Source organism: Babylonia areolata, chromosome 10 (assembly GCF_041734735.1).
Source record: "Babylonia areolata isolate BAREFJ2019XMU chromosome 10, ASM4173473v1, whole genome shotgun sequence".
NCBI lineage: Eukaryota > Metazoa > Mollusca > Gastropoda > Neogastropoda > Buccinidae > Babylonia > Babylonia areolata.
The window spans coordinates 13569486-13592924 of record NC_134885.1 but is presented as its reverse complement, the minus strand read 5'-3'; the positions used below and the strand labels follow the sequence as shown (position 1 = coordinate 13592924).

Here is a 23439-nt window from a genome sequence, read left to right as displayed (position 1 = left end):
TAAGGTAATCAAATTCAAGAGAATATTGTCTGTTTTCTTGACTGCCCCCCTTTTTTTCTTATGTTGGTGAAGAAAAAAGTGAAGAGACAAGGATTGTTTAAATATTTTCCTGATTTGTGTATGTGTGTGTGTGTATCTGTGAGGGACTGCATGTGTGTGTGTGTTTTATTGTTTATGTGTGTGTGTGTGTGTATGTGTGTGTGTGTATCTGTGAGGGACTGCATGTGTGTGTGTGTGTATGTGTGTGTGTTTTGTTGTTTTGTGTGTGTGTATATGTGTGTGTGCGTATCTGTGAGGGACTGTGTGTGTGTATGTGTGTGTATTTTGTTGTTTGTTTGTGTGTGTGTGTGTGTGTGTGTGTGACTCTTTATGCATGTGTGTGTGTGTGTGACTCTTTATGCATGTGTGTGTGTGTGTGTGTGTGTGTGTGACTCTTTATGCATGTGTGTGTGTGTGACCCTGTGCATGTTTCTTTGTGCTGGGCAGAGGGGTGTGCATGTATCGAACTCACGCCACCCATGAACTGGTGCTGAAGGGGATCCCAGAGAAGTACCGCGGCGAGATGTGGATGGTATTCTCTGGCGCCGTCAATGAGGTCAGTGTTTCTTGTGGCTCTTTATGCATGTGTACTCTTGTGCATAGGCATTGTCAAGGACTGCAGCTTGGGGGAAGGGAAGGTGTGTGTGTGTGTGTGTGTGTGATACTTTGTTTCATGGAGGTATTGACTAGACATGGAAGTTAGGAGAAGGGTAGGTGTGTGTGTGTGTGTGTGTGTGTGTGTGTGTGTGATACTTTGTTTCATGGAGGTATTGACTAGACATGGAAGTTAGGAGAAGGGTAGGTGTGTGTGTGTGTGTGTGTGTGTGTGATACTTTGTTTCATGGAGGTATTGACTAGACATGGAAGTTAGGAGAAGGGTAGGTGTGTGTGTGTGTGTGTGTGTGTGTGTGTGTGTGTGTGTGTGTGTGTGTGTGTGTGTGATACTTTGTTTCATGGAGGTATTGACTAGACATGGAAGTTAGGAGAAGGGTAGGTGTGTGTGTGTGTGGGGGGGGGGGGGTACTGTGTGTGGTACTGTGTGTGTGTGTTTGTTTGTAGTATGTGTGTTTGTGTGTTTTTGTCTGTGTAAGAACATTTTGTATGTGTGCACTTGGTTTTATGTATAATGGTGTGAGCGTAAGTGTGTGCACACTTGCAATTCTGGACTGAAGTCTAGAATTTTTTAGCACTAGCTTTTTTTTTGTTTTAGGGGAATTTTGAATGATTGCACCATACAGTCCTTTTTTTAGTCTGTAAGATGCTCCTGTGTGTAAGGGGCATCTGCTGAATTAAAAAAAAAAAAAAAAAAATCCTGGCAATAAGGCGCACTTGTGTATTAAGCACACTCAAATTATGATTGACCTGGTATAATTTGAAACTAACTTAAATTACGATTGGCCTGGTATAAACTTGACACTAACTTTGTAAGTAGTACACCATGGCTGAACGAAACTGACAGTGTCACGAACTTTCAATATGGTAATGTTTCAGTGTGTGTCAGTCTCTGATCATTTTTCAGTTATTTTTTATTAACACAAATTTGCCCCATTTTTTTCTTTATCAATATTATTTCTTGATTTTGTGCTGTGTTGTCATATATGCTAGAAAATAGTTATGTTGCTATTTTCATCCACAAATAAGGCACATTTGTGCATAAGGTGCTTGGGTTAAGGTGTAGGAAAAATATCACCTTACAGTCTGAAAACTACAGTATGTTGTGGAATGTTGTGGTTTTCAGATGGCCATGCATCCTGGGTACTATGCAGATCTGGTACAGCAGAGTTCAGGTAAAAACAACCTGGCCACAGAGGAGATTGAGAGAGATCTGCACAGGTAGTTTCACCTTGACAGGTGGTTTTTCTTTGCTTCTTGAGGTCTAGTAACTTAATGCCATAGATGTTTTGTGTTTGATTTGTGGGAGTTGTTTCGGGTGATTTGTTTGTCTGCTAATTGCTGGTTGTACTGATTGAAGAATATTTGTTGAACGTTGGGCGTAATGATTGAAGAATGTTTGTTTGTTTATCATCGGATTTAATGGAAGTAGAATAAGCAAATAGATCTTGTAGTTTTTTTTAGTTAGTAGGTATGTAATGTATACATCTGAATGTGTAAGAGCGTGTGTATGTGTGTGTGTATATATATGTGTGTGTGCAGGCATACATGATTAAACACATTAATATTCATGAGCGTCCAGGTGCTTGAAGGAAATGCGTTCCAAAGTTTTATTTTACAATGACATAATTGATGTATTTGTTTTATTTTTAAGTGTGTTTGTGTGTGTCTCCTTAGTTTGAACAAACTGCCTGTGTTTAATAGATTTTAATCTATTTGTATTTTTTATGAATGTGGATGTGTGTTTGTGCTTGCAAAAGCAGGCTTCCGCTGTGCTGAATGTGATGTATTTCTTTTTATGTGTAAGTGATTTTCTCACTCCTGACTTCTTCACACCCTAAACTGCCCTCCCTTACAGAATGACTTTTTTCTTTTATAAAGGGGATGTAGGAAACAGATGATAAAGGTACAGTGTTACATCGATTGTGTTTGTGGAATGGGTAAAATTAGTTCTCTTTATGAAAATATTTGGATTCCTTTCCCAGATCTTTGCCAGAACACCCAGCCTTTCAGACAGACCGAGGTATTGGAGCCTTGCGTCGGGTGCTCACAGCCTATGCTTGGAGAAACCCCAATATAGGTCAGTTGGTTCACTGTTTGGTTCAGTGGTATGAATATTGGTGGATCCATCATCCTCTCTCAGTTAATGCTCAGTGTTATGTGATGCAGTGATTATTTACCATTGGTTATTTTTTAACATGAAAAGAAGTAAAGTCCATGAAAAAAAGTGCTGTTACTACACAGGAAATTTTCTGCAGAAACAGCTCATCAGTGAAGAGGACTCAAAGAGACAAAACATTCTAGGTATTTACAGTAATAGCTGCAGTAGCAGCAGAAGTAGAAGTAGCGGTAGTAGTGGTGCTTTTTTGTTTTGTTTTGTTTTTTCAAACATAGAATGCGTGCATGAATATGTTAGAACAGAACAGAGTATGTCTTTATTATCAAGTGTACTGGGGTCACAAGGAATATTGGGGGGGATAGTACATAACAAGGTATGAACATAAATCAAAAATCATACACAAACACAGATACAGTAGAAATTAGGATACATGCAAGTGCATATCAATATAAAAACTTGTGCATACTCACACATGCACGCACTGCACACACACACACACACATATGCATGCGCGCGCGCACACACACACACACAGACTCTCTCTCTCTCTCTCACACACACACACACACACACGTTTGAACAGAAGCTGCATATTACATGTGGATGGGGCTGATGACTAGATCTTCAGGTAGATGGTTGTTAGCGTCCATTGTCCCCATGGTTGTTGGCATACTGTTGCCAGGTTACTGCCAGGCGATGAACATCGTGACCAGTGTCCTGCTGCTCTACGTCAGTGAGGAAGAGGCTTTCTGGCTGCTGACGGCGGTGTGTGAGCGACTGCTGCCGGACTACTACAACACCAGGGTTGTTGGCGCTCTAGTGGATCAAGGTAAACCATGCATGTTGTGTACCGTCTGTGACCATCGATGACAAAATGAGTTGGAAATCGCCTCTTTGACTGTGAACAAGACAGGTATAGGTTTGTGAAAATAGAGATTTTGTTGTTGTTGTTGTTCTCCAGTCACTTTCCTGTGTAATGTTATTTGAGAAAAAAATTATGGAGATTTAAGTAAGAGAAAATGATCAAAAAGTCATGTCAAAGTCACTTTTGCACTGGAGGGTCACATTTGTTAGTGTGAAAAAGTGAGGGTCCTATGACACTTGACACAGTGTCCCTCAACACGCAAGTGTGTACTCATAGAAACCGCTGTGCAAGGTGTTTTTTTATTCTTCTTTCTTTTCTTTTTTTTTTTCTTTTTTTTTTTGGGGGGGGGGGGTCTGTTTTGTTTGTTTTTGTTTTGTTTGTTGTATTTCAAAGGAAGCCATGTTTATATTCTGTGTGAATGCAGGTTATTATGTTTGTCATTATGGTGTGTGTGTGTGTGTGTGCGTGTGTTGAAGGTGTGTTTGGGGAGCTGGTGAAGGAGTACATTCCCAGCCTGCACCAGAGGCTGGACTCCCTGGGTCTGCTCAGCATGATCTCCCTGTCCTGGTTCCTCACCTGTTTCCTCAGGTCTCCGCTGCTCTCGCCTTCCTCTTCTTTGTTTTTTTCTCCTTCATTAATTTAAAAAAAAAAGAATTATTATTGATGCTTATGTAGTGCCTATCTTTGGTCATGGACAAAACTCAAAGTGCTTTACCGAGTCATTTGCGCATCAGGCTGCTACATGGGTAGAGCCGACTTAGAGCTGCCTTTAGACGCTTATCATTTGGTTCCTGTGTCATTTAGTCAGTCACACGCATACACCTGTATGTAAAAGTGGATTTTTCTTCAGTATTTTGTGAAGGACAACCCTTTTGTTGTGGTGGGTTCTTTAACATGTGCTGAGTGCATGTTGTACATGGGACTTTGGTTTATCATCTCATCTGAATGGCTTGCACCCAGACCACAACCCAAGGTCTAGAGGAGGGGGGGGGGAAGTCTGTGGGTTTTGATCCCACACTCAGATTTTCAGATTTTTTTGCCTCCCAGGTGGACGTGTTACCACCATGCCACCTCTCCACACTTTTCTCTCTTGTTCTTCATAAAACACAGACCATGGAACTTTGGTTGATTTCTGTGCCTTTGTTGCTTTTCTGCCTTAAGTTGTGTTCCTTTAAAGAGCAAGTTACCTTTCTTTTCTTGTATTTACAATGATCATGTTCCTGGTCACAGTTACATCTTGTTCCTCTAAGTTTCTGTAAATTTTGATATTTTGTGTCCCCCATTGTTGTGAAGTTTGAAAATTCATCATTAGATAACCAAGGAATAAATGAAAGAACAAAGACTGAAAGCATGAAAAAAACAACAACAACCAAACAATGATATATGTCTGTTGCAGTGTCATTCCATTTGGATGTGCAGTGAACATTCTAGATTGTTTCTTCTATGATGGAGCAAGGGTACGTAGTGGTTTATTTTCCACCAAGTTACTATTTCTCAGTTGTGGCATGCGACAGCAATGTGTATTACAGTACAAAAAAAAAAAGACTTCTGTATTTAAAAAAACAAACACAACAAACAAAAACAAACAAAAAACTGGGCGAAAGAAAAAGACTTGTTTGCAATTCTGATCATAAAATGGAAAGGCTGTTATTCACATCTTCATGTATGCATGCATGAGATGTGATGTATTTCATTTTTACAGACCAGGAATACATACCCATATGGAACATCTGTGGTGATTGTCCTTTGGACACACATACATGCATACATTGACTTGAATTTTCTAATGCTGACTGTCTATTATGTTTCTTTATCTGGCTTTCTTTCTGGTGTCTCATCATTATTTAAAAAAACCAGGACAATCAAAATTCTCAGAATGTCAAACCATTAAAATGTCAAACCATTAAAATGTCAAACCATTAAAGGCACAAGTCAAAATCTTCAATACTCCCGACATCATTCTGTCCGTTTATTATGACTGAGTTAAAAAATCATAAATCCATCAGTCTGCTCATCAGTTATGCAACATGAACATGTACAGATCCATCACAAACATGTACAGTTCTGTCATGAACATGTACAGATCCATCAGACATGTACAGTTCTGTCATGAACATGTACAGATCCATCACAAACATGTACAGTTCTGTCATGAACATGTACAAATCCATCACAAACATGTACAGTTCTGTCATGAACATGTACAGATCCATCACAAACATGTACAGTTCTGTCATGAACATGTACAAATCCATCACAAACATGTACAGTTCTGTCATGAACATGTACAGATCCATCACAAACATGTACAGTTCTGTCATGAACATGTACAAATCCATCACAAATATGTACAGCTGTCATGAACATGTACAGATCCATCAGTCTGTTGTTCAGGTATGAAGCATTAACATGTGTAAATTCATCCTGAACAGTTGTAAATGTATGAGCCCATCATGAACAGGCACGAATCCATCACAAACAAACAGAAATCCATAAGATATGTATAAAACCATTACAAACATGCGTGAACTCCTCACAAACATGCAGAAACCACCATGAACACATACAATCCCATCAGAAACAGACATAAATCCATCATGAACAGAGATGAATTCATCATGGACACAAACTTGCACACACACACACACACACACACACACACACACACGCACACACATGCACACGCACACGCACACGCACACCACTACTCTCTCTCTCTAGAAATGTGTAGAACATATATGTACCCATCACAAACAGGCATAAATCCATAAACGGCATTAATCAATGAACAAAAGACATCCATCAGTCATGACACCTGCCCGCAGTGAAGGTGTGTGCTGTGGTACAAGTGATCTTCCAGCTGTCACTGACCATCTTCAGACATGTATAAACCCATCACAAACATGTATATGTATAACCTCATCACAAAGATGTATAACCCCATGACAAACATGTATAAACCCATCACAAACATGAATAAACCCATCACAAACATGTATAAACCCATCACAGACATGTATAAACCCATCACAAACATGAATAAACCCATCACAAACATGAATAAACCCATCACAAACATGAATAAACCCATCAGTCATGACACCTGCCCGCAGTGAAGGTGTGCGTTGTGGTACAGGTGATCTTCCAGCTGTCGTTGACCTTCCATCACAAACATGTATATACATATGACAAACATGTAAAACCCCATCAGTCTGACACCTGCCTGCAGTGAAGGTGTGCGTTGTGGTACAGGTGATCTTCCAGCTGTCGCTGACCATCCTGGAGGGGCGTCGGCCCAAGCTGCTGGACTGCGTGGAGGACGGGGAGGCCATGCTGATCCTCAATGAGTACCTGGAGCTCATCTACAACCCTGACAACCCACACCCCACCGCCCAGTCCTCACACAGCGTCATGCACAGCTCTGAGTCCACAGAGGTCAGCTGTTTGTGGTCGTCCTAGTGGTGGTTTGTGTGAACTTGGGGGGATGTGGTGGTAGTGATGACATTGTATGTTTATGTGTTGTTGTTTTTTTATTTGCTTACAAGCTGTGTGTGTGTGTGTGTGTGTGTGCGTGTGTGTAACTCTGTGTTTATGTGTGTGTGTTTGTGTGTGTGTTCTTTCTTTGATTTAACGTCTTTTCACTTTCAGTGATATTAGACATGTCATGTGTGTGTGTGTGTGTGTGTGTGTGTGTGTGTGTGTGTTTGTGATTTGGGGTTGGGGATGGTGGTTAAAGGGGGACATACAGAAAAAATAGGGATAAACTGAACAATGGAATTTGTATGTGTGTGTGTGTGTGTGTTTTAGCAACATCTGTCTATGTAATTGCTTACTTTCTTAAACCTCATTGTGTGTTGTGGCACGTAACAGATCACCAGAAATCTCCACTGCTGCTTTAATGATGCTGACTTTGCTGGCAAATGTGTGTAATTACCCAGTTTCATATCAGAATGTGTATACATGTGTGTTGGCATGTGTGTTTGAGTAACCTTTAAAGTTCTGTCCCATGTCATCTTTCCTGTAGACCTTTTGTCACCATCATCCCCTGTGTGTGTTTCTGAATGCAAACAAGTAGATATCCAGTCATCAATAACAGATTTCAGTTCTTAAACAGAGCCATCATGAACTGCTGCAGGAAACAATGTGGCTGCCTATGCAGTGGGTAAAAGACATAAAACATAACAAAATCCCATTTTTACTGTGGGAACGTGTGAAAGATAGTTACAAAAATTGAACGCCTGTGTCACACACACACACACAAAAAGGATTGTTGAAGAGTGGATGCTCCTATTGCTTTTTTTTAAAACAATATTTCTAGATCAATATTTGTTGTGTTGTAGAAGAAAACAAACAATATATGTGTATATATATATATATATATATATATTGTGTGTGTGTGTGTGTGTTTTGTGATCATTTCCATGTTGTGACATTTCAGGAGAAGGTGGATGTTCGGGACCTGATAGAGGAGAGCTACAAACAGTTCTGGAGCATCAGCAACCGTGACATTGATCGACTTCGCCTGAAGTACAGGCTTCTGGTTGTCCAGGTGTGTGTGTACTGCACTGATTGTGTGTGTGTACTGCACTGATTGTGTGTGTACTGCACTGCACTGATTGTGTGTGTGTACTGCACTGATTGTGTGTGTGTGTACTGCACTGATTGTGTGTGTGTACTGCACTGATTGTGTGTGTACTGCACTGCACTGATTGTGTGTGTGTACTGCACTGATTGTGTGTGTGTGTACTGCACTGATTGTGTGTGTGTACTGCACTGATTGTGTGTGTACTGCACTGCACTGATTGTGTGTGTGTGTACTGCACTGATTGTGTGTGTACTGCACTGATTGTGTGTGTACTGCACTGATTGTGTGTGTACTGCACTAATTGTGTGTGTGTGTACTGCACTGATTGTGTGTGTGTGTACTGCACTGATTGTGTGTGTGTGTACTGTGTGTACTGCACTGATTGTGTGTGTGTGTACTGCACTGATTGTGTGTGTGTGTACTGTGTGTACTGCACTGATTGTGTGTGTGTGTACTGCACTGATTGTGTGTGTACTGCACTGATTGTGTGTGTGTGTACTGCACTGATTGTGTGTGTACTGCACTGATTGTGTGTGTGTACTGCACTGATTGTGTGTGTACTGCACTGATTGTGTGTGTGTACTGCACTGATTGTGTGTGTACTGCACTGATTGTGTGTGTGTGTACTGCACTGATTGTGTGTGTGTGTACTGCACTGATTGTGTGTGTGTGTACTGCACTGATTGTGTGTGTACTGCACTGATTGTGTGTGTGTGTACTGCACTGATTGTGTGTGTGTACTGCACTGATTGGCCTTCAGTTTTAGTTTGTCACCTGTAAGTGATGTCAGATGATGAAAAGAGAAATTCAAAGGTAAATACAACTTTTTTTGTCTGTGAACTTCACAGGAAATTGTCCTGGTTTGAGTACACATCACATGAAACATACACAACGCAGTAACAGACCTTTTGTAAAACAATGGGATGTGTCAAGTTCTCTCTTTTTCCTTGACACAGATTATTGACTGGACAGATATAATATATATATATATATATTTATATTAGTGTATGTTAGTTATTAGAAAGCATGCAGAGATAAACTTTGCAGCAACAGATAGATCTTGTACATAATATACAAATACATGCATAAAGAGATTTCTTTTACACATCAACTTCTTTTGTGATGATGGAGTCTCCCGTCGGTCCGACAGATGAGTAGGCAGGCAGGCTTTCTCATAAAGAGATTTCTTTTACACATCAGCTTCTTTTGTATGTTATTCTATAGACATCACAGACTGGGTAATACAGCTTTAAGTTGCTATGTACAATGACAGTTAAGTGTTCACATTCTGAAAACTGTTCACACTGTATTTCTTTGACAGAAAATTGAGGACACGGTGATGAAGAACATTGTTCGCAGTGTGGCGTCAGACACCTTGTTTGAAGGAAAACAACTGGAAGAACTGTATATTCTCTTCAAGGTGAGATATTTAAAAATGTATGCTAGTATGTATGTATATATGCATATATTGATTTTTTTGTTTTTGTTTTTGTTTTGCAGTGGTCTCTGTGTGTGATATCCACATGTTTGTAGGTATCAAGTGGCATTCATGTAATCTGTTTGCATGATTTTGTTACCTCTGCACTGTGTGTGTGTGTGTGTGTGTGTGTGTGTGTGATTCTATATTTCATTTCATGATACATATGTACAAATTAGATCAGTGTGTGGATGTGATGATATGCATTTGTGTGTGTGTGTGTGTGTGTGTGTGTGTGTGTGTGTGTGTGTGTGTGTGTGTTTACTGAGAAACAGAGGACATAGAACTTGGGTTATAAACAGTATAAACGTTTCATTGCTCCGAGTGCTGTGTTTTCCGTCCTCAACACTGTTTTGAAAAAGGCTCCTTTTCTGTTATTTAGGCAGTGTCTTGAATTATACTGAAGTCAAATTTTCATTAATCACCTCTTCTTCTGTTTTTGTTGTTGAGTTGCAGTTTATATGACTTCCATTTTGAATTTGAAAACAATTCAGCATGAGAACAACTAAAGATGTGGTCTGTGAAATGTTCCCAGTGGAAATGTTGAACTAAGCTGTTTTCAAGCAGTCTCTATAATTACGGCACTCCATTCCATATCTGTATTCTATGGATCGACATCTGCTTATTCCATACATATTTGTGTGTGTTTGCGTGTTAAGTGTGTGTGTGTGTGTGTGTTCTTGTGACACTGTCCTGGAGAGGTCTGAGATCCCTAGCATGTACACCCTTCTGAAGCAAAAACGTATGTGCTGGCTTGGACAAGTGGTATGAATGGACGACAGCTGAATACCCAGGGACCTTCTGTACAGAGAGCTACTTCAGGGAAAGCACCTGCAGACAGACTTCAACTACACTACAGAGATGTCTGCTAAAGAGACCCGAAGACCCAAGACATCAACCCAGACACATGGGAAGCTGTAGCGTCCAAACAATCATCCTGGAGGCAGACAGTGCAGAAAGTCCTCACGAAGTTCAAAGAGAGACTTGCCCAACAGGCAGTGACGTAACGGCAGAGAAGGAAGCCCCGGAGTGTGACAGACAGACCAGCATCAGACTTCCTCTGTGCAGACTGTGGGAGAGACTGCCACCCTTGAATAGGCCTGTCAGGCCACAACTGACTGTCCACCAGAAACATCACCCAGAGCACAACTCCATAGTCCTCTGAGACTGTTTCTGTTTCAGTGTCTCGAGGCGTCACTGCATTCGAACAAATCCATATACGCTACACCACATCCACTAGGCAGATGCCTGACAGCAGCATAAGCCAACGCGCTTGTCAGGCCTTGAGTGCATGCTTATACATTTGTATACCTATCAGAGTGGATTTCTTTGTACAGAATTTTGCCAGAGGACAATACCCTCATTGTCATTTTCAGTGCACCAAGTGTGTGTTGTACACGGGACCTCTGTTTATCGTCTCATCCAAAAGACCAGATGCTCAGTTTGATTTTCCAGTCAAACTTGGGTGTAAGGGCAAAAGCAGGATTCAAACCCACACCCTCACAGACTCTCTGTATTGGCAGCTGAGCGTCTCAACCATTCTGCCACCTTCCTCTGAGACTGAAGGATGACTACTACTTGTGTCCTTGCATGCTTTGTATCTGATTATTGGGGTATTGCAAAGTGGTTCGAGAGATCTGAAATCACTCTATAAATGTATTATTATTATTATTAGCATCATCATCATCATCATTATTTTTTTTATTATCATTATCAATATTAACATTATTATGACTATTATTATGTTCATAATTATTGTTATTCAACTGGCTCCATCCCACCCCCAGGAAGAGTACCTGACCTCGTGCTACTGGCGCACCAGCCCCCAGCCAGTGGACACGACGGACAAGTGCGACACCTCCAGACCCTACTATGAGCTGTACAAGGTGGACTTTGAACAGTTCAGGACTCTCTTCCTTGCTCTTGTGCCACAGGCCACTGGACCTAGGGCTCCCACGCTGGCTCTCCGCGCGTTCAGGGTGAGTGGTTCTCTGGGGATTCAGGGTGAGTGGTTCTCTGGGGTGAGTGGTTCTCTGGGGATTCAGGGTGAGTGGTTCTCTGGGGATTCAGGGTGAGTGGTTCTCTGGGGATTCAGGGTGAGTGGTTCTCTGGGGATTCAGGGTGAGTGGTTCTCTGGGGATTCAGGGTGAGTGGTTCTCTGGGGATGCAGGGTGAGTGGCTGGGGATTCAGGGTGAGTGGTTCTCTGGGGATGCAGGGTGAGTGGCTGGGGATTCAGGGTGAGTGGCTGGGGATTCAGGGTGAGTGGTTCTCTGGGGATGCAGGGTGAGTGGCTGGGGATTCAGGGTGAGTAGTTCTCTGGGGATTTAGGGTGAGTGCTTCTCTGGGGATTTAGGGTGAGTGGTTCTCCGGGGATTTAGGGTGAGTGGCTGTCTAGGTGTTCAGAGTGAGTGGCTGTCTAGGTGAGCAGGGTGTTCAGTGTGAGTGGCTGTCTAGGTGTTGAGTGTGACTAGGTGTTCAGTGTGAGTGGCTGTCTAGGTGTTCTGGGTGTTCAGTGTGGGTGGCTGTCTAAGTGTTCAGTGTGAGTGGCTGTCTAGGTGTTAAGTGTGAGTGTCTGTCTAGATGTTCAGTATGAGTGGCTGTCTAGGTGTTCAGTGTGAGTGGCTGTCTAGGTGTTCAGTGTGAGTGGCTGTCTAGGTGTTCAGTATGAGTGGCTGTCTAGGTGTTCAGTGTGAGTGGCTGTCTAGGTGTTCTGGGTGTTCCATGGGAGTGGCTGTCTAGGTGTTCAGTATGAGTGGCGGTCTAGGTGTTTAGTATGAGTGGCTGTCTAGGTGTTCAGGTTGTTCTGGGGGAGTGGCTGTCTAGGTGTTCTGGGTGTTCCATGGGAGTGGCTGTCTAGGTGTTCAGTGTGAGTGGCTGTCTAGGTGTTCAGTGTGAGTGGCTGTCTAGGTGTTCTGGGTGTTCCATGGGAGTGGCTATCTAGGTGTTCAGTATGAGTGGCTGTCTAGGTGTTCAGTATGAGTGGCTGTCTAGGTGTTCAGGTTGTTCTGGGGGAGTGGCTGTCTAGGTGTTCTGGGTGTTCCATGGGAGTGGCTGTCTAGGTGTTCAGTATGAGTGGCTGTCTAGGTGTTCAGTATGAGTGGCTGTCTAGGTGTTCAGTATGAGTGGCGGTCTAGGTGTTCAGTATGAGTGGTGGTCTAGGTGTTTAGTATGAGTGGCTGTCTAGGTGTTCAGGTTGTTCTGGGGGAGTGGCTGTCTAGGTGTTCTGGGTGTTCCATGGGAGTGGCTGTCTAGGTGTTCAGTATGAGTGGCTGTCTAGGTGTTCAGTGTGAGTGGCTGTCTAGGTGTTCTGGGTGTTCCATGGGAGTGGCTATCTAGGTGTTCAGTATGAGTGGCTGTCTAGGTGTTCAGTATGAGTGGCTGTCTAGGTGTTCAGTATGAGTGGCTGTCTAGGTGTTCAGGTTGTTCTGGGGGAGTGGCTGTCTAGGTGTTGAGGGTGTTGAGGGTGAGTGGCTCTCTGGTTTGTTGACCAAGTCTGTGATCCCTGTCATGTCTCAGGTTTATGAACTTCGCTGCTCCTTTCTTTTTGTTGGGCAGAACAGGTGATGTCCAAGGTAAATGTTTACGATGCCAAAGATGTTGCTTCAGTGTAGATGGAAAGATGTGTGTGTGTGTGTGTGTGTGTGTATGTGTGTGTGTGTATTTGAATAAATGGAAAGGGTTTATTTCTTCAAGTTCCTGGATATGAATTACCATGTAAAGGTGTGTGTGTGTGTGTGCATGTGTGTGTGTGTGTGTGTGTGTGTGTGTGTGTGTGTGTGTGCAGTACCTGGACAACAACGATGACAACATGATCAACTTCAAGGAGTTTGTGTGGATGCTGGGCGTGCTGTGCCGGGCCAGCCCCACAGAGAGGCTGCGGCTGATCTACCTGCTGCACCTGCCCCCCGCCCTTCTGCCCTCTGACCCCATGGACGACACACCTGGATCTCCGCAGTCAGGTACGCACCTCTTCTCTCTCTCTCTTTTTTTTTTTTTTTTTTTTTCTTGTTGCATCAGCTATGAATAGAGGTGGGGTTTTTCCCCCTAAATTCAGGAGCCACCCCTCCCCAATGTAAAAGGTCCCCTCAGACAGTTTGACTCAGGAGCCACCCCTCCCCAATGTAAAAGGTCCCCTCAGACAGTTTGACTCAGGAGCCACCCCTCCCCAATGTAAAAGGTCCCCTCAGACAGTTTGACTCAGGAGCCACCCCTCCCCAATGTAAAAGGTCCCCTCAGACAGTGTGATTAACCCCTTGACTGCTGAAACCTTGGTGAAAGGAGATTGGTGTGACATGAATTTGAGATGTGTTAGCTACACACTGTGCATTCAAGTGGTGTCATTGATTTTGCTGAAAACAGAGTAAAGCAGTTATCCTGAGAGGAAGTAGTCGGGTAAAGAATGGTGACTGACATCCTGACCTTATTTCAGTGAAGTATCTGCCTTTCATTGATGAGCATATTCATTAGCAGCAGTTAAGGGGTTAAAAGGCTATGAGTATGCAGAACATTTTTTTTTCTTTTTTTCTTTTTAATCTCTCTCTCTCTCTCTCTCTCTCTCTCTCTCTCTTCCTTTCTTTTTGTTTTGATATTACAGGAAAGACTTTTCAACAGTTCTGACATCTGGATTGGCAAGAACTGTCAAGTGAAGTTGATGTTTTGGAGTTGCCCATAGACCTTTCTGAATGAAAGAATGTCTGCTGTCTGTAGCATGTCATATGACAATTGATATAATGCAGTGCAATGTACTACAGCACGACAGCAAAGCACAACACGGCACAGCGCAACACGGCACAGCAAAGCACAGCACAACACAGTACATCAAAACACAGCAGAGTGCAACACAGCACAACACAAATTTCAAGCTGTGATGAGTGAGTCAGAACCATGACCTGAAGTGAGGAAGGATGTGTGAGGGGGCTTTTACGTGTATGACCATTTTCACCCTGCCATAGAGGCAGCCATACTCCACTGTTTGAAGTGGAACATGATGGTGGAAACACTGTAGTGATGTGCTGTGCAGATGGAACAGAGCCAGGTCTGGAGGCCGCAGAATACTTTGAGGAGGACCTGGGTGAGGAGGGACTGTCGCTGGACACGGAAGGTGAGAAACTGTAACACATGCTACAGATTCTCTGTGTGTGATGAAATATTGCGTAAATGTAACTGCAGAAGAGTTTGGTCATGTTCTCCCTCTGTGTGTGTGTATGTGTGTGTGTGTGTGTGTGTGATGAAATATTGTGTGAATTTGACTGTGCAGAAGAGTTTGGTCATCTTCTCTGTGTGTATGTGATGAAATGTTGTGTGAATGTAACTGCAGAAGAGTTTGGTCGTGTTCTCCCTCTGTGTGTGTGTGATGAAATGTTGTGTGAATGTAACTGCAGAAGAGTTTGGTTGTGTTCTCCCTCTGTGTGTGATGAAATGTTACGTAAATGTCACACATGGTTAAATTACTATGTCATTTTCCCGTGCATGTGGTCAAGAATTGCGTACATGTGACAAATGACTAAAGTATTGTGTTGCGTTTTTCTTTTGCATATGGTTTAGTTTCATGTCTATTTTTTCAATCTTGTATGGTAAAACATATATTTTTTTTCTTTTTTTGTTTGAAAGGAGCTTTGGATTATAGAGTGCACTCCTCATTTTAGAATTTTTAACCCTCTTACCATTAGGTCGCTCAGCGCTGATCACCCATGAAATCCTAATTATAAAAATTGATTTACAAATATAATTATCTTCTTTTGTTGCACATTTGAAAATTTAAAACTTTGGCAAAACTTAACAAAATCGGACCCCGAAAAGTTCAGAATGTTCAGCAGGAAGTGGTGAAAACGAGGTGGTGACTCTCGTGAGAATCTCGTTTATGTAAACAACAATGGCTGCACCCATTGTAAGCTTGTGTTTAGCGGGTGCTAGCAGGCACTCCAGGGTTTGAGACAGCAAATTTTTAGCGGGAGCTCCTTTTTAATAAGGGTTAAATATTTCATTCATACATAGCAAGATAACATTTTGATTGATTTTTTTTGTGGGCTGCAGCTCCCATATTCACTTGAATCTTTGAGTGGGGTTGTACTTACTGGGAACATGTTCTTGTTTCCAAACCCACTGAACACTGACTTGGAGTTGTGGATCACAGGATCTTTAATTTGCACACTTGATTTTCTGCGTGTGTATATGCACAAAGAGGGTTCAGGATTTGAACCAAGGACCCTAGGATTGAAAGTCTAGTGCTGTAACCACTTTGTTATCACTTCCTTCCTGACAAGAACGAAGGCACTCTGGATTAATCACCTTTCAGACAAAAAAATTTACAATATTGTGTAATGATTCCATCACCTATACTAAGGTATCGTTTCACATCCCCCCCCCACCCCACACACCCTCACATGGTATTGTTTTGATTCACTGTTCTCACTCACATATGGCAAGGTTTGAGTCACATCTTCCCCTCACATGTGAAACAGTATTGCATTATATTTCATCTGTGAGCTTCCTGAAAACTGAAGTCTGTTCTTGGCATGTGGAAAATATCTCTTTGATCTGCTTTCTGTTCGCTTGTTTTTCTTTCTTTCCTCTGTCATGTGTATTTTGGAATGACATTCTAGTGACTTGTTCTCTACTTTTTCTTTTTCTTGTTTGTATGGTTTATGTGTGACATGTGTTTTTGTTTCATCTGTGTGTTTGCTTCTGCGTGTTTCACACATTCTTTTTAATCGATTTCTTTGGTTTTATTTTCAGATTGCTTGAAAATTTTCATTATTTTCTTTGCGTGTGAAGTTTTATGTTGGTTTGTTCCATTCTGACAAAAGTTCCCTCCCATGGTGTGCTGACAGACCTAGAGTTGCCCACTGTGGTGGAAGCAGAGTTCACAGAGGAACCAGTGCACAAACCTACACCCCCACTGTCAGCCACCAACCCTGACACCAAGGAGCACCAGTCAGGGGGAGAGGGAGGGGAGGCCCTGCCAGACACCAAACCAGAGGCAGCCCCAGAAAGTCTGACAACTGACATGGTGGCCGGGGGAGAAGGGGATGTGGTGGGTGTGAGGGGAGAGAAGAAGGAGGAGGTGGAAGGGGCAGAGGGTGGGGGGAACGTGGCCTCCAGTCAGCTGTCTTCTTCACCCGGTGCTGACAGCAAACCTTTAGCTGCAGAAGGTAGGTGTTGTTTGTGTGGGATTTGTGTGGGTGTGGGTTGTCTGATGTCTATGGTGTGTGGGAGCAGTGTAAGTATGATGCTGTGAATATGTGTCCTTTGAAGGCGGGAAGGAAAAACATTACGCTCTTTGCATGACTTTACGCAAGACCCTCTGTTAGTGGTCTGGTTTCCTGTCCGTCAAACCACCCCACCAATCTCTACAGGTGTCTGTTCATATGCACCTGTATTCATGTGTATTCTCCATCGTCTGCATACATTGAAACACACACATGCACAGGTATGCGCCAGCATGCATCCTGCTATGTACCTAATTTTTGCACATTTTCACCCCTGTATTTTCACCAGAAATCTTGTGTATGTCTGTGCTCCTGCAAACACTCTTTGTTTTATATCTCTTTTATATTCATGCATTTGTGCCTGCATTTAACACGTGTATGCTTTTCCATGTGCTCTAATACTGTGTGCATATATTTGCCCTCACTCAGCTTTTCATAGCTTCATGTCAGGTGTTGTTTTTTCTGATCATTTCCAGGTGTGAACCGAGTGCTGCGCTCCGCATGTAAACAGCCTCAGAAAGAGAGCAAGGAGGACTTCCAGAAAGTGCCACGCATGAACCAGGTGATGCATTGAAGCAGCTGCTTTTTTGTCTTCATGCAGGAAGAAAGGTTCAGGAAATCTGTGCAAGGGACATAGTGATTGCTCATAATGATAATAAATATCTTAGATCAGACCTGCTTTTAATGAACATTGTGATTGATCATAATGATAATGAATATCTTAGACCAGACCTGCTTTAAATGTTCATGCACAGGACAGAAATTAGACCCCTGCCAGTCTGTCCCATAACTGTACGTTAGATTAGAAGTACTTTTGGAGGGGGGATAGGGGAGAATCTGATATTTGAGATAGCTATGACTGTTAACCATTTGCCTTTAGAGCTTGAAATATTTGGCGTATCATTATAAATTATATGTTGTGCCACACAATTCTGCACTGGATTATACCATACCCAACTATACATTACCGTTTTATTCCATAGATGATTCATCAACCATAATATTCTTCACCATACCAGACCGTACCATACCATGCCAAACCACACCATACCATACCATACCATACCATACCATACCATACCATACCATACCATACCATACCATACCATACCATACCATGCCACACCACACCATACCACACCGCCATACCATACCATACCATACCATACCATTACCATACCATACCATACCATACCATACCATACCATACCATACCATTACCATACCATACCATACCATACCATACCATACCATGCCACACCACACCATACCACACCGCCATACCATACCATGCCATACCATACCATGCCATACCATACCATACCATACCATACCATACCATGCCATACCACACCATACCATGCCATACCATACCATACCACACCATACCATACCATACCATACCATACCATTACCATACCATACCATACCATACCATACCATACCATACCACACCACACCACACCGCCATACCATACCATACCATTACCATACCATACTATGCCATACCATACCATACCATACCATGCCATACCATACCATACCATGCCATACCATACTGTACCATACCATACCATACCACACCATACCACACCATGCCATACCATACCATACCACACCATGCCATACCATACCACACCATACCATACCATGCCATACCATACCATACCACACCATGCCATACCATACCACACCATACCATACCATGCCATACCATACCACACCATACCACACCATGCCATACCATACCACACCATACCATACCATGCCATACCATACCATACCACACCATGCCATACCATACCATGCCATACCATACCATACCATGCCATACCATACTGTACCATACCATACCATGCCATACCATACCATACCATGCCATACCATACCATACCATACCATGCCATACCATGCCATACCACACCATACCATACCATGCCACACCACACCACACCTCACCATACCACACCGCCATACCATACCATTATCATACCATACTGTACCATACCATACCATGCCATACCATACCATACCATACCATGCCATACCATACCATACCATGCCATACCACACCATACCATACCATGCCATACCATACCATACCATACCATGCCACACCATACCATACCATTCCATACCATAACATACCATACCACACCATACCATATAACACCATACCATACCATACCATACCATTACCATACCATACCATACCATACCATACCATGCCATACCATACCACACCGCCATACCACACCATACCATGCCATACCACACCTCACCATACCACACCGCCATACCATACCATTATCATACCATACTGTACCATACCATACCATACCATTACCATACCATACCATACCATTACCATACCATACCATACCATACCATACCATACCATACCATACCATGCCATACCACACCATACCATATAACACCATACCATACCATACCATACCATACCATACCATACCATACCATACCATACCATACCATACCATACCATACCAAACCAAACCATACCATACCACACCATACCATGCCATACCAAACCACACCACACCACACCACACCACACCATACCATACCATACTATACCACACAACACCACACCACACCACACCACACCACACCATACCACACCACACCACACCACACCACACCACACCACGCCATACCAAACTGCACCACACAATACATCATCAATCCCCAGTTCTTGTAACGTTGAGACCCAACCACCACATTCCACACAATGATAAAACAGAGCTCACATCTCCTGACTGTGTTGACACTGCCCAGTGTGGCTGGCCTTAGTGGTCGGCCAGGCTCTAAGCACCATGATTTGATTTGATTTGATTTGGACGTGCCAACAGATCCAGTTCATCCAGCTGCTGAAGTCTCTGTACGACATGTTCACGGATCATGGGGAGGAGCAGCAGCTGTACCACTCCGTGGCCACTGTGGGCACCCTGCTGCTGCAGCTGGGTGACGTGGGCAAGCAGTTCCTGGCACAGCCCCGCCCCTCAACCTCCCAGACTGGCCTGGAGCTCTCCACCTCCCCCTCCACCACCAACCTGCCGCACTCCAGCAGCATGGAGAGCCAGGGTGATGTCTTTCTCGGCTCCAGTCCTCGCAACACCGCTGAGGACGCTGGGAAGGGGAGCAGCGCATCGTCACTCAACACTTCTGATGTGAAGTTCGGGCTTGGGGGCGGGGAGGAGGGAGGGAGGGTTGAGGCGGAGGAGGATGAAGGCAGAGACGGTGATGGCGGGAGTGGGTGTGGTAAAGCCAGCGACCTTGACCCCTGTGAAGGGTCACTGAGCCAGGAGGACGACCAGCTGTCCAGGTCGGTGTCGGAAAGTCAGATGTCCTCCTCTTCCTCCCAGAGCAAGCCGGATGACACGTGGTCCATCAGCTTTGAACAGTTCCTGGCCTCCATGCTGACGGAAAGTGCTCTAGTCACCTATTTCGAAAGGACACACGACGTGTCGGAACCCATCACGCGTATGCGCAATCGTCGACTCATCACTCGTCAGGCCAGTGCCTACTGAGTGATGGGCTTGAGATATTATTCACTGATGATATTGACTGTTCATTCACACCCTGCACATTGAAGAGTTGGTTTTTGTTGTTGTCAGGAAGGGTTGTGACTGCTTTTCAGGTTGGTCTAAGCTAGCAGTCTTTGTTGACTTGTGATTTCCGTTTCTGCTCGGTTTCTCTATCAAAATGCATGTTGACAGCCAGTAGCTGATAGTCTGCTCAAGCTTCAGGGCTAACAAAATGAACTCCCCATTCTCCTTCACTCGTCTTGCAGCTCACTCACTGAGCACGGATTCTGCAGGCCCCTCATTCACTGTGGTTTCAAGGGCTTTTTGAAAAATATACAGTATCTTATTCAGCAGTGGTCTTGAATTGTTTACACAGAGCTGTGAACTGATTATGAATTTAGTCGGTTCACCATGTTGGTAATTTTGTCTTGAATGTTTTGTAAACATGAAAATGAAAACAAAGGGTGCTTTGTCTGGGAAAAAAAAATCTGTACTGAAGTGTAAAATATTAATTGTAAGTCTAATTCTGCCCACTGAGTTGAATGTTTCTGATGTATTTTAGTTATATAAACATATTTTATTTACTTTTCCCCTCTCATGTCCATATACATCTCACTACTCATGCCACTGTATAGACAAAATGATATGAAAATCTGACCACTTTTATTTTTAGACTGTAATACATTATGTTTACATTCAAATACATTATGTTTACATTCAAATCTCATAACACATGGTGACAGATGTGTGTGATGTTCTTTCACAACTGGTTTCTGGATTCTGATTTCACTCAGTTTATTTTCGTAGTTAGATATGTAAAGCTGTGAAATGAATTTGTTTTTGCTACCAAAGAAAAAAAGGTTATCACTCTGAAAATTTTAAATTCACTGCACTAGGACATGGTGTGTGTGTTGGGGGGGGGGGAGGGGCAGGAGGGTGTGTGTGTGTGTGTGGTATCTGTTACAACTTTTGTCAAATTCAGTATGTGTTTGTAAAATTGTCACTGAAAGTCTGAATACAAATTATGAAATGTAAGCCTCAGCAGATTGTTTTTTTGTTTTTCTTTTGCCAGATTTCCAGGTGCAAATCCAAACACAAACTTTTTTGTTCACAAATTCATGCAGAAATGTTCAGTCACCAATTACAGATGTTTGCCGTCTTCAGCCTGTTCGTGGGTAAATGAATCTTTTTCGAGATGAACAATCTGTAAATTCTTTTTTTCATTTTTGATCATTTAAAGATTTGGAAATTGGCTCTCTGTGTCTGTTTCAGATAGTTACAAAACTGTTTTGTTTGTGTAGAGTATTATTCAATGTATCTGTGAGGCCTTTCAAATCCTGAAAAAGGGATACTCCTTATTCTTGTTATACCTTTGTTCAGAACATTGCTTCATGTGAATCACAATCCACAGCTCAAAGGAGGTGAGTTTGAATCATGTTAGGGTACTTGATCAACCATCCTTACGACAAACATGATGCAGTTATGTACATATTTCAGGCTTCCTTTTTGCAACATTTTTGGGCATTCTGTGTATGCGTGGTTGTTGGTTTGAATTCCTTGTTCCACACTCCATACATTTTGTTTGCATTAGAGCTTTATCGGCTGTGTCAGAAATCTGCTTTGACTTGAGTCAGCCAGTGTGATTTTTAACTTAGCATGCTGCAAAAGAAAGTCAGTGTATGCATGTGTGCACATGCGTGTAAACACTCACCACACACACACCACACACATAATACCACAGCATGCCACACCACACACAGAGACATACATACAACACAACATGACACAGTGCTTATGCGCACACACAAACACAGAATTCACACACAGACCCACAGATTTAAAAACACACGCACACACACACACACCACACCACACCACACCATGCCACACCACGCCACACCACGCAACAAACACACACACACAAACACACAACACAACACGTTTTGCTTTGGTCCAGTTTGGAAACACTTGGTGCACAGGAAAAGAAGTGCCATTTTGTCTCAGGTCCTATGTTTTACGTTTCCCCCGGTGACCTGTTCAGTTCCCCATCAACAGTGGGGACACGGGATGCTTCCTGACACACTGTTGACAAGACAGAAACTCTTGATGATGTTGACTCACGAAAAACAAAGTGCACAGTGTTGACAATAGCAGTGCTGAAGTGATAACATGGAAACATATATTGTTGTCATTTTGAGTTGAAAAAAGAGGGTACACAACAACAAAAACAACAACAAGAACAAACAAAAGCCAAAAGAAAACAACAACCAACAACAAGTTGTTCTGTGTGCAGTCAGGCATTTTCTTTGCCAGTCTCTATGTTGGATCAGTCTCGTCAGAAATCTGGGTCTGTTCTCTTGTTTCCCAAAGTCGGTCTTCAGTCAGGTCTGCATTATATTTCCCATGGTCTGTATTTTCCCAGGTTTATATTTCCCATGGTCTGTATTTTCCCAGGTTTATATTCCCCTTGGCTTGTGTTCCCCCAGTGTTCTGTGTTCCCCCAGGTCTAGATTCCCGTGGTCTATGTTCCCCCAGGTCTATGTTCCCCATGGTCTGTGTTCCCCCAGGTCTATGTTCCCCATGGTCTGTGTTCCCCCAGGTCTGTGTTCCCCATGGTCTGTGTTCCCCCAGGTCTGTGTTCCCCATGGTCTGTGTTCCCCCAGGTCTATGTTCCCCATGGTCTGTGTTCCCCCAGGTCTATGTTCCCCATGGTCTGTGTTCCCCCAGGTCTATGTTCCCCATGGTCTGTGTTCCCCCAGGTCTATATTCCCCATGGTCTGTGTTCCCCCAGGTCTATATTCCCCAGGGTCTGTGTTCCCCCAGGTCTATGTTCCCCATGGTCTGTGTTCCCCCAGGTCTATATTCCCCATGGTCTGTGTTCCCCCAGGTCTATATTCCCCATGGTCTGTGTTCCCCCAGGTCTATATTCCTGTGGTTTGTGTTCCCCCCCAGGTCTATATTCCCCATGGTCTGTGTTCCCCCAGG

General features: G+C 43.1%; 1 protein-coding gene across 2 annotated transcripts in view; it reads left to right on the top strand.

Moving 5' to 3' along the window:
- Positions 1–22585, top strand: part of LOC143286802 (TBC1 domain family member 9-like) — a 49743-nt gene extending 27158 nt beyond the window's left edge. For both annotated transcript variants that reach the window (XM_076594597.1, XM_076594596.1), the window contains exons 17-31: positions 487–595; positions 1778–1872; positions 2637–2731; positions 3453–3599; positions 4112–4223; positions 5032–5092; positions 6888–7070; positions 8074–8184; positions 9542–9640; positions 11485–11676; positions 13483–13657; positions 14719–14799; positions 16529–16849; positions 17383–17468; positions 19780–22585. In XM_076594597.1, the coding sequence (XP_076450712.1) occupies positions 487–595; positions 1778–1872; positions 2637–2731; positions 3453–3599; positions 4112–4223; positions 5032–5092; positions 6888–7070; positions 8074–8184; positions 9542–9640; positions 11485–11676; positions 13483–13657; positions 14719–14799; positions 16529–16849; positions 17383–17468; positions 19780–20457 (2545 nt within the window). In that variant the 3' untranslated portion in view covers positions 20458–22585. The remainder of the gene's footprint in view (positions 1–486; positions 596–1777; positions 1873–2636; positions 2732–3452; positions 3600–4111; positions 4224–5031; positions 5093–6887; positions 7071–8073; positions 8185–9541; positions 9641–11484; positions 11677–13482; positions 13658–14718; positions 14800–16528; positions 16850–17382; positions 17469–19779) is intronic.
- Positions 22586–23439: the final 854 nt, after the last annotated feature.